Source organism: Carcharodon carcharias, chromosome 12, assembly GCF_017639515.1.
Source record: "Carcharodon carcharias isolate sCarCar2 chromosome 12, sCarCar2.pri, whole genome shotgun sequence".
In the NCBI taxonomy this organism is placed as follows: Eukaryota; Metazoa; Chordata; class Chondrichthyes; order Lamniformes; family Lamnidae; genus Carcharodon; species Carcharodon carcharias.
In genome coordinates, this window is record NC_054478.1 from 146469732 (window position 1) to 146484466 (window position 14735).

Here is a 14735-nt window from a genome sequence, read left to right on the forward strand (position 1 = left end):
AACATTGAGAAGACTTAAATCAACTACAGGATCTTTCAGCTCATACAGGATTGGATATCGGGCAAGAAGTTTGACAGCAGAGACAGAGGAGGGGTTGGGAGAGGTGGTGAGGTAGATCTGGGTGGTTTTTTTTTCAGATAGCGACATTTGTAGATAACACAAGTGCATGAACGCCCGTTGAGGGCAAGGTTAGAAAGCAGAAACGTGTCACAAATGGGAAAGGGAAGACTGCAGGGAGCCAGTCAATGCCGCTGAATTTTGGAACAACATTATGCGATACATTTCGCTTTTAAGCTCAAGCACTCAAGGAAGAACTGGTAATACGGCCGCCCCACATTTGGAATGTTTATGCCAAGCCAAGGTTGTCACACATTTACATCAACAGGAAACAGGAAGTTCAATGTCAAGTTTTATTAGATAGCTATAGTCGATTAAATAAGGTGCTCAAAATTCTGCACAGGTTGAAGGTAACTCTAGACGGATTTGCCACGCCAGCCGTTTCACCTCGGGAGCAGCGAGTTCCCTCGCTTTCTCTTCCTTCACGATCAATTCTAATTGCTCTTCTGGAAGTCACACAGTTATTTTAACCAGATCCACTTATCCCCAATGTCAACGTTGAAACCTTGTGCATACCTTCGACCTGGGAGCTGAAACAAGAGAGGCAGAACACAGAGCCATGATATGAACGAGTTGTAGAGATTGCAAGAAGGCAGACCTGAAATGCTTTCATGTTGCTTGGCATCAATGTGCATTAAAGTTCCCAGTTAAAGAGCACAAAGATAATTGATATTCATTAACTACTGTACACCCAGATGGTCCTGGTTAGAACGAGTTGCTTTTTTAAATTGATTGAATCCTGTAAAAAGTCTTTCACTAAGATGCAATCCATTTACTCATAACTCTGAAAGCGGATCACCAATTCACATTAATATTGCGTCTTTTACGTAATTAAAAATTCCATGGAACTTTATAGGGTAGAGCAAGGCAGGAAATGGTTAGGCAAGGGGGCTGGAAGCATGGCCAAAAAGAGTAAGCCTTAAGGGTAGTGAGCCAAAAAGGAAGGAACAGGGTGCAGGGAGAGAGTGACATCTATGTAACCATAGCAAATACACCCCCTCCAAAAATTACCATCCCAATGGACAACCTTACTCTGTTGATCCAGTTAACCTCCAAAAGTTGTCAAAGTACTTCCTTAGAGCTTTACTAATCTGCACAATATCACCAGGCCTATCAAACAATCTAGATAGTATTCCACCCACCCGCCCCCTACCTCTATTTTGTGAAGGATGCCATTGTTAGGGGGTTACGTTTTCTATTTTGGGTGCCCGGCCAGGTATAGCATGGTTACTTCGAGAAAAAAACCTCCCTCTACTAGCCCCCAGCCAGCTGCCTCAGCCCAAACATTAACAGTACAACTGCTCCCCCCATTACCCACACCAGCCATTAGTCAGCCTCAAAGCAAAATCACCTACTTAGATATTTATGAGCAATGCCCTGTGCCCACAGGGAGCTGATCTGAAACTGAGCAAAGACATTGCACGTAGGATTATTTACAGCCAGAGGCACACCAAAACCGTTTTTTAGCACCATTTTTTTTTATTATAACAGAGTCGTGATGGGAACGCTTTGGGAGATGAGGGGCAGAAAGGGGAAGAGCAATAAGATCAGGGCCCCCTTCGTGAGGAAGTTAGCTGACTTTACCAGACAAAGAGCCTTGTGTGCCTCTGAGGTAAATCTTAGTATTTAATGGGAGTGTTGAGAGGGAAACTCCACTCGATGTCATGGCACACCAGAGTTCAGAAGTTAGAAGTGCAAAAAGCCCCTCTTCCCTTTTATTTCACAACAGCCGCCTCGGGTGAATCAAACCTTCATCTTCCAAGTGAGAGCTTAACCAAGTTGGATCATGAACTGCGCAAACCAAATCCATATAGGACAGCTCAGACCCAAAGCCAGGCAAGGCTAGGTTTGAACTTTGCAGTGTCACCTACAGCTCAGTTGGCAGTACTCTCACCCGAGACACAAGTTTCTGGGTTCATCCCCCACCCCAGTGCCTGGATATTCCAGTGAGGGAGGTGCTGCTACACCGTCAGAGGTGCCCTCTTTGGGACGAGGCATTAAACCGAGACCCCACCTGCCTTGTCGGATGGATGTAAAAGATCCCAAGGCACTATTTTGAAGGGTGGGTGGGGGAGTTCTCCCTCGTGTCCTGGCCAATATTTTTTCCTCGGCCAACATCACAACAAAGAAAATATCTGGTTGTTGTCACATTGCTGTTTGTGGGAGCTTGCTGTGCGCTAATTGGCTGCTGTGATTCCTACATTTCAACAGCGCCTGCACTTCAGAAAGTGATTCATTGGCTGTAAAATATGCTTTAAGGCACCTGGTGGTGGTGAAATTATAAATGGTAACAGGATCTGAATAATCAGGCGCTCATTACCAAGTCTCTCATCTTCCAAAGGATCTTTAACACGAGCAGCTTATTTCCACATGAAGGGCGGGGCACTTAGTAACGATAGTGACAGAAGTTGCTTCAAAACGTCAACAGCAGAAGCATGATGAGACTGCTAATGGAGGGCGTCCTGTGGCATTGCGCTTTATCTTCATGGTTGACGCTCCTGCAGTGTAGTGCTGGTTGGGGGATCTAACACATAGTCTCAGGATAAGGGGTCGATCATTTAGGGCTGCATTGAGGAGACATTTCTTCACTCAAAGGGTTGTGAAGCTTTGGAATTCTCTACCCCAGAGGGTTGAGGATGCTCCCTTGTTGAACGTATTTAAGGCTGGGATAGTCAGATTTTGGTTTCTTAAGGAATCAAGGGATACGGGGAAATGTAGTTGAAGCCCAGGATCAGTTATGATCCTATTGAATGGTGGAGCAGGCTCGATGGGTCATACGGTGTAATCCTGCTCCTAATTCCTATGTTCTGTGCCACGGACTCATTAACTGCACAGGTCTCCAAGGATCAAGCTCTTTTGATTCTTCAGCTGTAACTCCTCAGCTTGTGGCCAAACCATAAACAGCAAGCTTTGAACTGTGCTGCCAAATTGCATTGCTTGAACACGAGAGGCTGTGAGAAACTGTTGTGGTTTGCCGCCAGGTCTGAAGTGTACATGGATCGCGCGTGCTAGACGTTGTGACTGCCTCAAAATATTCTTTCTCGCAGCAAGCTTTTCATTACACCCACCCTGAAAACTCACCTCTGACCGAACTCATTTGCACTCACTTGCACTGACCCGGCGAATTTTTGGCAATTATTCTTTCAAGTGACGGGCCTTCAGCAGGTTCAGAATACTTTTTTTCATTCGAGAACAATTTATATTTGTACTTGGAGCAGTTTTTAAAAAAAATATAGTCATAGAGTCATTTATGGCACAGGAAGAGGCCATTTGGCCCATTGAGTCCATGTCGACTCTCTTGTGGAGCAATCCAGTCAGTTCTATGCAACAGAAGACAGAATTCTATAGAAAGAGAAACCTGCTGTACATTCACTGCACAATAAACTTAATCAAATGATAAAGACGATTTTGCCCTCTCGCATTCAACTGCTAAAGTGAAGCTGCTTACGAAAAGCAGTAAGCTGATACGTGTGCATAAAATTTGCTCGTAGCAAACGCTGGAGACCTGGGTCACGTACTGAGCTGTACACAGGTAGTTCTGGGGCCTGTTGTTGAACCCGGCACACACGGATAGCCAAAGAGGCGAAACCAGCCACCCTGCCATTATCCTAAGGAGGAGGGTAGTCTCTACCCAGCCCTGCTGGTGTCCACAGCCACACAACACAAGCCTGGCAATGGCCAAGCACAAATAGTGCTATTTTACCCAAAATAAAGTGGCTGCATTGTGAAATGGGAATTCCCCATTCAGGCTGGGAGTACACAGGTGCTGGCATGGCAACGATTTACTTTCCTAACCAACATTTGCCCCTGACCTGAGGCGCTTGACATTGACATTGGGTGTCCCCACTTTAAAGAAATATATAAATTAACATTAAGTCCCCTGGGGTTTAAAGAAAAAACCCTCACCTTTAAGTTACAAAATCCACCTCCAAAATCTTTACTGCTCAAAAATTTGAGTTGCTGTTTATGAAAAATTAGCAAGCCATGTGTCTAAGGAGCAGAACGATGCCAACAGCAGTGTATAACAACGACTGCACCTACACGCCTCCCCCACCTATTCAATGTCTGGTTTTGCCCACATTGCTATGGATGGAGAATATCCAAACAGAACTTTCACCCTGTTCCACTGAAGGCTGTGGGTGCAGGGGCGGAGGTGGGTTAGGCGGGGGGGGGGGGGGGTGAAGAAGAGAGGGCGAGAAATGAAAAAACAGGTCATCCCCAGATAACTCGTGAGCAGAAACCAGTTTGCTTGGGACAGATATTGCAAAAGGTCCAAAAGCAACGGGATGTACAACAGGGTGACACAGCAAGAGGAAAGCAGCATCAAAAACTCAAGCCTATTCCGCAGATTTTAGGGTCAGCAGTGTGGAAATGAACTTAACTCAGCATCATCGCCTATGCTGGCCTGATGCTGCTTTTATAAGGGAAGGAAAACACTGCAATTCACAGCAAAGCACCTGTTCAGACACATCTTACAGTGCTGCTCAGCCTCCAAATCCATAAACATTTAAAAAACACAAACACAGAGAGCAGAGAAGCAAAACACTGCGGATGCTGGAAATCAAAGAGAGACAGAAAATGCTGAATAGCCTTGCTCAGTATGTCCAGCAGTTTGTGTTTTTAATACAGAATGCAGGCTCGTGTCCAGTTCCCTTACCTGTCGGTAGGCATAATACATTTGATCAAACTCATGAGCTCCAACTGTGACTTCTGGAAGGAATCTGGGGAATGATGTCAGGTCAGCGACACGCTGCTTGTTCTCAACCCTACACAAGGAGAGAGAGGTTAATTTGAGTTGTTATCGTTACTGTTGACAGATCAATGCATCCAGTCGACGCACTTTGTTAAAATGCACTGAACCTGGGTCACGTTCACAGCTTAGTGCTATGGTCAGAACTGTATTGAGGAGGAACTACTGGATCAGGAACCATCACAGGACCTTCCACATTTTGCCAAACTATAGCACCCATTAATTTGGCCAAAAGCAAAATTGTTATGCATTGGCTGGTAACAGCAAACGCAACAATCTGGTACAGGAATGACTGTGGGGCAATTTTGCACTCAACTTATTCAGTGTAACGATAGCACCCTCTGCTGCTTTTCTCTGGTGCAGCTCACAACTCAGTGACAAACAGCAGAGGTCAGATTTTTTTTTACAATTCATCATGTGAATGACTTTTCTGGCAGCTACGGCCTCAATATATTCCACACAGGTTGCTGTCAGGCTCCTGTGTCTGCGCCTGCTTGCGAATTTCCATTGGTCCCTGCCCTGAGACACAGGGGGTGATCCAAGGCCGACAGCGCTAACGCAATGTGAGATCGAAAGGAAGGGCCACAAGCTGGGTGGGATGATTGCAATGGGCATCTTCCAACTTCAGTGAAACTCAAATGCAGAGCAAGGCTTCAGGTTGGCCTGACTTGCTCGATGCTCCATGGCCCACTCTAAAATTTCACAGACAGAAAGAAATAAAAGGCTGATAATCTGACAGGTTATTGCTGCACCCCAGAGGCAAATTTTATGAGACAACAAATTCCCACACACATCAATTTCCCCTCTTTCCTTTTTTTTTGAAACAGAGGTATTAATCCATTTACTTTAATGAGTGTTGCCAAAGTCAGACTGACCTTGGGAGTCCAGAGCAGAGGTCAGGAACTCCAAGCCCCAAAAGACCTCAGAGTTTCTGCGCGTGCACAGACTGGGAGCGGGCTGCATGTGCTAGGTTCTGCATTTTTAAGTTCTTTAGCCCAAGGACCAGCCCAGCACGAAGGAAAAAAGTGTGAAAATCCAGATCATGTGAGCGGGATCACTGAAAACAAGTGTCACCAGCGGGGAAAGGTCCCAAAGGGAGAGGGGGACAGGGAGAGGTCCCAAAAGGAAAAGTCCCAGGCAGGGGACAGGGGCAGGTCCCCATTAGGTTAAGTTACAAAGCAGGAAAAGGGCTGCAGTTAGCAGACTTTAACTGAAGGAGGGTCAGGAGATCCAAGGAGGCAGCAGAAGGTTGGTGACTCCATGCTGTGGGCCTTTGGGCCAGTACTGTTCTGCTCGGTCAAGGGGCTGAAGTCTTGCTTGCGAGCTGCTGCTTCAGTGCGGATTCTGGGATCCGGGGAAACAGAATCTCAGGGAGACGAGATTGAAACCCTGGGAAGTATGGGCTGTTGTTGCAGCCATCCAAGTTGGAGCAACTTTTGGAGAGGGTTCCAAGGCGAGACTTTCGAAGGTGAAAGCAGGGATCCCTCGTGAGAGAGAGTTTCAGTGAGATTGGTTGACTCACAGTGCTTACTGACGTCTGGGTAGGTTGTTGAGAAATCTGTGGACTCTGTCTTGGTCGCATTTTCCATTTATTGTGCAGTGTGGTGTGTTTGACCACAGTTTGCCTGTTGATTCACATGCAGCTCATATTAACCCTGAATGTTACAATATAAGATAGCTATTTTAAGTTGTTTTATCTTTCTGACCTTGTACAATAAAGTTTTTTTTTGTTCAAAACCTGTGGAATCTTGTGACTTTATTCACTGAGCAAGTGTCTTGAATCTCAAACTTAGTCTACTCGAAACAAAACATTATTGGTCCCTAACCGGATCGTTCTGAGAACTTGGGGGTCTGGTCTAGGATCATAACGTGTATCATTAAAATAGAGAGATACAGGCATTTGAAGGGTGTGTACAGTCGCATCACCAACATCAATTTCCAACCTCATGGTTAGGCAGTTTCACAATAGATCCATTAGCTTTTTAAGTTCTGCATTACTAATAAATCTTGGCCAATTTGAGTTTCCTTAGCTCATTTCAACCACTTCTCCAGACGCACAGTGGCTCCTGAAGTTAGCCATCTCAATGCAGCCTATTAATTATCTGACTATTAATTGCCTATGGTTTTGTGGGCACTGCTTAAAAGACTTAAAGACATTTGTTTTAAAGTTAGGCAAAAGAGTGACTGATCATGAAAGCCCCTCTCAAATGAGCGATACTGTTGTATTTTAATACAAGTGTCCTGTTGTTTTTCAGGCTTCAGAGTCTTTGATGCTTTTGCCCATTAAAATTGCACTGAACCTTTGAAAGCAGAAAGATCACATAGAACAATGGCAACATTTACTACAGAGCAGAGGGTGACTCAAACAAAGGACATATTGGTGCCATTTCAAATGAGTTCACATCGCATTATTACTAACAATAGATTACCCCAGTACAAAGCAAAAATTTCTGATCAAGAGGAAAAAAAACAGCCTGGCATGTGATCCATTTTGTAATCTAATTAAATGGGCCAGAGGTTGCTAGCAAAAGAACAGAGAGGTCACGGTGCACATAGTTATTAAGGTGTAAAAAATTTGAATTATTAACCTCACAAAAGCAGGGGAGCACTATTTATCACATCACAAGTTTCAAAAAACTACATCATAAATACAAATTAAACCTGTGGCAGAAAGTTAGGGCTGGTATTTAACAAAGTATGGACCCCTTAATTGAGTTTAATGTTCCTGTGAAGCCACTCAACCTGAGCCCAGGAAGGGAATATTCAAACTGTGGAGTCTCATTCCTGCAGGTAGCAAATTGTTCTTGGAGGTTTAACATTTAATTATTTTCTTACTTTTCCTTTGTCTCCCTTTCTCTGACAACCGAGCATTTTTCCCTTCTATTTATTTATCTCTCTGAACCTGTTGTTGGTTAACAAATTTGATTGAAATTTTCAAACAGTGACTAGTTGCATAGATAAGGGTAGTGCAGTTGATGTAGTCTACATAGACTTCAGTAAGGCTTTTGACATGGGAGTCTGGTCAAGAAGATAAGGGCCCATGGGGTCCAGGGCAATTTGACAAATTGGATCCAAAATTGGCTTAGTGGCAGGAGGCAGGGGGTGAAGGTTGAAGGTTGTTTTTGCGATTGGAAGCCTGTGACGAGTGGTGTAAGGCAGGGATCGGTGCTGGGATCCTTGCTGTTTGTAGTGTACATTAATGATTTAGACGTGAACATGGGAGGTATGACCAGTAAGTTTGCAGATGACACGAAAATTAGCAGTGTCGTAAATAGGGAGGAGGAATGTATTAGATTGCAGGACGATCTAGATAGGCTGGTAAGATGGGCAGATCAGTGGCAAATGGAATTTAATCCTGAGAAGTGTGAGGTGATGCATTTTGGGAGGACTAACACGGCAAGGGAATACACAATGAATGGTAGGGCCCTAGGAAGTACAGAGGATCAGAGGGACCTTGGTGTACATGTCCATAGATCGCTGAAAGCAGCAGCACAGGCAGACAGGATGTTTAAGGCGGCATATGGGCATTGCCTTTATTAGCCGAGGCATAGAATATAAGAGCAAGGAGGTTATGTTGGAGCTGTATAAAACGCTAGTTAGGCCACAACTGGAGTAGTTTGTGCAATTTTGGTCGCCACACTATAGGAAGGATGTGATTGCACTGGAGAGGGTGCAGAGGAGATTCACAAGGATGTTTCCTGGGCTGGAGTGTTTCAGCTATGAAGAGAGACTGGATAAGGTAGGGTTGCTTTCCTCAGAGTGGGGAAGGCTGAGGGGGGACCGGATAGAGGTATACACAATTATGAGGGGCAGAGATAAGGTAGATAGGGAGAAACTCTTCCCCTTAGCGGAGGTGTCAATAACCAGGGGGCATAGATTTAAGGTAAGGGGCAGGAGGTTTAAAGGGGATTTGAGGAAAAATTTTTTCACCCAGAGGGTGGTTGGAATCTGGAACTCAGCCTGATGGGGTGGTAGAAGCAGGAACCCTCACAACATTTAAGAAGTATTTAGATGAGCACTTGAAACACCATAGTGTACAGGGCTACAGGCCAAGTGCTGGAAAATGGGATTAGAATAGATAGGGGCTTGATGGCCGGCACGGACACAATGGGCCGAAGGGCCTGTTTCTGTGCTGTATAACTCTATGGCTCTATGGCCTAAGTTGACGATGCCAATGCCCCCACTGAGGCTATGGTGGAAAAAAACAGATGAATCTAATTTGAATCTAATTCACTCTATTTCCTTTTTCACTGATCACACTGTACTCATTCTCGAAGATAGGCTGTTGGTCACGTCGTTCACTGATGATGATGTGCTCTCCCTGTGCCATTAACAGCTCACATTTCCAAATATTTGAGACACTAAAAATTTGGAACCTGAAGGCAGCATTAAATAAAATCCAACTTGCAGAGTACACTGCAAGAGTACACACAGCATATGCAGAACAGAAAGAGGCTATTCTGCTCTATAGGTCTATGCCAGTGTTTATACTCCACCCTGCACAATATGATTTTGAAGCAGTGCAGGGGAGCTCTCCCCAGTGTCGTGGCTGATATTTATCCCTCAAGCAATATGACTAGAAAAAAGATCTGGTTATCATATTGCTGCGAGTGGAATCTTGCTGTGCACACATTAGCTGCTGTGTTTCCTACACTTCAGCAGTCACAGCTCCTAAAATTCTGCTCTGATGAGTTCAGCAACCATTAAACCTACAGGGTATGCATTCACTATTATTTCACTATCTAATGTAAATATTACAGGCTGTTTTTACTTTGCCTGTGCTGCTATTGATGAGGAGTGATGTTAACACTGACTGATTAAATGACCATGATGGCATTTTCATTTAATGTTAATTTAAGGAGAGTGCAAGTTCAGCTATAACTGGTGATGGGGCTCTAAGCGAGCCTGTTATTGTGACTATTTGCAATGTACAGCACAATGTTAATCCCCTGCACACGAAAATATTCAGAAATCTATACAGAAAAGGCTGGAAAAACTCAGCAGGTCTGGCAGCATTTGTGGAAAGAGTGAAAGTTTCGAGTCCATATGACTCTCCTTCAGTCAAACGGACTCGAAACGTTCACTCTGTTTCTCTCTCCACAGATGCTGCCAGACCTGCTGAGTTTTTCCAGCCTTTTCTGCTTTTATTTCATACTTCCAGCATCCGTTGTATTTTGCGTTTATCAGAAATCTATAACTTGGTCTTGTAAACCTCCTGGCAAAATGAGAACGACAAAATAGAGAACCTTTGAATTCAAGATTGCCGAGAAATCACGGGGAATGGAGAAAGGAATTGATCTCTTCACTATTTTTTTTCCCAGTAAACTTCAGAAATATCCAGCCTATTCTTTCGTTAAAATGGAACACAGGGTGAAAGCACAGCTTGACACGGGTTCTTGTCTTGATATGCACCTGCTGAAGGTCATCGCCAACGCCAAGGGTACTCAACACTTGCAGGGAAACCACGGCTTTACAAAAGCAAAAAACAGCAAGTGCTGAAAATCTGAAATAAAAACAGGAAATGCTGGAAAAACTCAGCAGGCCTGGCAGTGTCTGTGGAGAGAGAAACAGTCCGTCTCAAGCTGTGTGTTCACAGTGCGTTCCATTTTAAAGAAAGAATAGGCTGAATATATCTGAAGTTTACTTTTTTTAAAAAAAAGAGATCATTTCCTTTCCCCATTCCCCATGACTTGTTGGCAACCTGAGCTCAAAGGTTCACTGTTTTATGGTTCTCAGTCTGCCAGGAGTTTTACAAGGCAAGTATGGATTTTTGCCCTGAATATTTTTGTGCACGATGATTAATTTTGTGCTGTACATTGTAAATTGCAACAAATGGCAGGCTCGCTTATTTCCTATCATCAATTATAACGTGTAATAAAAACAGAAAAGGCTGGAAAAACTCAGGAGCTCTGGCAGCATCTGTGGAGAGAGAAACAGAGTTAATGTTTCGAGTCTTATGACTCTTCTTCAGAGCTAAAGAGAAGTAGAAATGTGATGGGTTTTATACTGTTTAAGAGGGGCTGGAGCAGGTGGGGCAAAACAGAAGGTCAGGGATAGGTGGGAGCTCAGTAGGGATTGACAACGATGTCATGGACACAGGACAAAGGGAGTGTTAATGGTAGTGTTAAAGACTAAAGAAGGTGCTGATAGTGACATAAAGGTAATAAAGTAGAATGCATTAATAGCATTATGACCGAGTTGGAGAAGTGCACAAATTATCAAGCCCCACTACTCCACAGGCCGTACCATTAATCTACGTGTTTAATTTTCTCACCAAAATGGTCAATTGTTTACCTGTACTTCTAGTGCCCAGAAGGAAAGAGACTCTGACCAGGCTTCTTTCAAAAACTCAGAATATTAATTTATTTTAAAACAAAACTTCTTTTAACAAGTTCAAGTACTGGTTAACACACAATTGTAATCAGAAATATAACTATCTATCTCTTCCTAAAGAATTTTATCAACACACACACACACACACACACACACACAAAGACAAACAAACAAAAGACAAACACTTAGAGTCTCAACAGAGATGGGTTTTGGAGGATGGACGTTATAAAATAAAGGATAAAGTACACAGGGTCTCAATGCTGTCGACCTGGGGTTCTCTGGTGTGAAGACAAACTGCTGGCCCCAGTGGATGCCTGGACATGCTCATCACTGGCCTCAAGCTTTGCAAATCCAAATTCAGGTTCTCTGGCCACAGCTTGATAGCCACACACAATTTTAGGTAAAGTAGAGAGAGAGAGAGAGAGAGAGAGACAGTCAAGGTCCTTCTTTCCTCAGCTTATTCTCCAACAAGGCTGCCTTCCAAACAGGTTCACAACTGAGGTTTCTCTCCTCTGCCTTTTTGTCTCCCAGTTTTTCATTAATTAAAGTGCTTTGCAGTTCAACACAGACAAGCAACTCCTTCTCAAGTGCTATAAAAGGTCAGTGACGGTCTGGAATGCGCTGCCTGGGAGGGAGGTGGAGGCGAGTTGCCTCACATCCTTTAAAAAGTACCTGGATGAGCACTTGGCACCGTCATAACATTCAAGGCTATGGGCCAAATGCTGGTAAATGGGATTAGGTAGGCAGGTCAGGGGTTTCTCACGTGTCGGTGCAGACTCAATGGGCCGAAGGGCCTCTTCTGCACTGTAAGATTCTGTGATTTCTTCGAAGGTGCCTACTTGTTGAGTTCCAAGGTGAACTTATGACTTTCTTATTAAAAAAAATTGCCAAGTCAGCATCTACATGTCTAGATCATGCCAAATCCTTCCATTTTGTAAAAGTAAATTTCAGCCCTGAGCGATATGACTCAAACAATAGCAGAACAAGGGTCAACACTCTATGAAAGTGCAACATAGAAACAAGTGTGGGATGGGCGGAGTGTTGGGAAGAAGGATGAAAAAGGGATTTAAAAAAAAAAATAAGTAAAATATATGTAATAAATAATAATGTTTCGGGTTTGTGATCTTTCGTCAGAATTCCTGATCTTCCGATGCTCACATCCCATCAACGAATGAAGAACGTTGCTGCAGAGAAGCAAGTGGTCCTTGGTAGCAAGTGCCAAACGCATGCAGCAGAGCCGTGGGTGAGGGGAGAACTGGCAGTGTGGTGCAACTCATGATATATGCAAGTGGGGCGCTACACGCACGACTGCCTGTCTGCAACATTATGCTTTCAACTTGCCCACAATCTGCCAAACTAAACCTCCAGTGACAGCATTGAATAATATTTCAATAATTCCACCTCATAACCAATTGTAATGAAGCAGGGATACAGCCCAGTCAACGCTTCCCCAGATGGAACTGGTCTGCAGTCACGCATAGCATTTTCCAATCTTGCTGCTTTCCTGGTACTATAAGCTAAATTTGATCTTTAGAGGGCCCCATTACACAGCAGTTGACCTTATCGCTTGAAAACCTTACTCCTTAATATCTGTCTTCAGTACATTCTCAACATGGAATTCAAAAAAAAAACAGAGACGTGGTTTCTGTTGGAACAACAGAGTCCTGCAAAGGCCAACAATGAATACCAGACTGACATTTATGTTGTTCTGGATTTACTAGTTTCTAAACGGCACTTTTCCTGATTTTCTTTTCTAATTACATTTTTATGTAGTGCTTTGGGCCATTCTCAAGCCAAAAGGGGCAAGGCAACCTGGTGCTGGTGCTTTGGCAATGGCAGCTTGTTCTCAGACAGAAAGATGAACAACACTCCTCCTAACCACACAGCAAAAAACAAGTTCCTTAGTACAGAACAGAGAGGGACAGTAATGACTGGAATATACGAATAAATGAAAAGGTGGACTGGGAAAGGCCAGCTGATTTAACAGGTCTGCCTCAGTCACAATGCACCAGGCATCATGAACTCCAACACACAAAATGTCACCAAGATGCCTCACCGTTGTTAAGCGGCCCTGTCTGCTCCCTCAGGCAGTTGGAAAAGATCCCATAACGCGATTTTGGAGATGAGCAGGGGAGTTTTCCCGCCACCTGACAGATATTTATCCCTCAATCAACATCACAAAAAATAAATTACCTGGTCATTATCGTCATATTGCTGTTTGTAGGATCTTGTGCCAAAGTTGGCTGCTGTGTTTCCTACCTTACACCAGTGACTGCGCATCACATGTTCTGATGAAAGGTCATCGAGCTGAAACACTAGCTCACTTTTTCTACACAGATGCTGCCTTAACAGCCGGGTATTTGCAGCAATTTTATTATTGCTAATATATTAATAACCCCAAAGCCAACAAGCCTCTGCGTCATGCAAAAAATTTTCATGAGGCACCTTACCCAACACCTTTTAAAAATCCATAAATACCACATTCATTGCTTTCCTTTTATCTACCCTGTTAGTTACTCCTCAAAAAACTCTAATAATCACATCCTTTGGCAAACAGCCCATGTAGCAAGATAGCAGCCATGCTGGCATTAGACTGATCTTCACCACACTGGAAAACAAGACTCTAATTGTGGGATTGCCAGTCCCAACTGGACAGCAGCGACAAGCATACCAGCACCCAGAGTACACTGATCATGAGCTTTGCAGCACTCCCACAGCTGAGTGTCAAAAGGTTGTTGCAAAAGTATGCACTGCATCTAGCAGGCCGTTTTCTATAAATGAATAAACCTTTATTCAGTATTTCATCACAAGACCAGATCATAAGAGCTTGCATAAAAGCAGAAAAATCTGTAAATGCACAAGTGGATACATCAGGAACTGTGCAGAGAAAAGGCAGGCTTAATATTTCAGGTGGACACTCTTGGTCAGAATTGAGACATACAATATCCTGTCTCTCTCTTTATAGATGCTGACAAGCCTGCTGTATATTTCCTGCATTTTTGTTCATGTTTCTTCCAGACATTTGATTTTATCTATATCTTTGGATTGGTCTTGAGGCTATCTTCACTATACAGTGAACTCCTCAAGAGGGTAACTTATTCTGAATGGTATTATCCAACCTCCAACTATCCAACCCCTGTTAAGTGCAACCCATGTACTCACAGCTGTCTGAGTAAATGGAAGGAAACATCACTTTGCTCCAGCCATGGTCCTTTATCCCATTTCAAGAGCTCGATGTCCTCAGCAACCTGCAATTACAGTAGTGGTAGTTTGGTCAGAGACTGCATGTCAAAGTGTATTTTTCCTAATGGGAAGAGATAGGGAGGTTTTTATCAGGGTAGACCGCTCCATTAGAAACACTAGCACCGGCCACAAGCACATGAACTGAATGGCCTCCTCACGAACTAAATGGCCCCCTCCAAGGTGGCAGCCTCGTCCCAACATCAACTTGCATTTATATAGCACCTTTAATATGGCTAAAATGTCCCAAGGTATCCCACAGGAGCGGCTTTGAAGAAAACTTGATCAAAGATAG

General features: G+C 43.8%; 1 protein-coding gene across 1 annotated transcript in view; it reads right to left on the reverse strand.

Annotated features, from left to right (window-relative positions):
- Nucleotides 1-396: 396 nt before the first annotated feature.
- The window catches only part of ndufa10 (NADH:ubiquinone oxidoreductase subunit A10), a 142567-nt gene continuing 128228 nt past the window's right edge, over nucleotides 397-14735 (reverse strand). Inside the window, exons 8-10 of the mRNA XM_041201813.1 lie at nucleotides 14363-14448; nucleotides 4775-4883; nucleotides 397-647 (exon numbers count right to left, since the gene is read on the reverse strand). Coding sequence (XP_041057747.1) covers nucleotides 579-647; nucleotides 4775-4883; nucleotides 14363-14448 — 264 coding nt within the window. The 3' untranslated portion in view covers nucleotides 397-578. The remainder of the gene's footprint in view (nucleotides 648-4774; nucleotides 4884-14362; nucleotides 14449-14735) is intronic.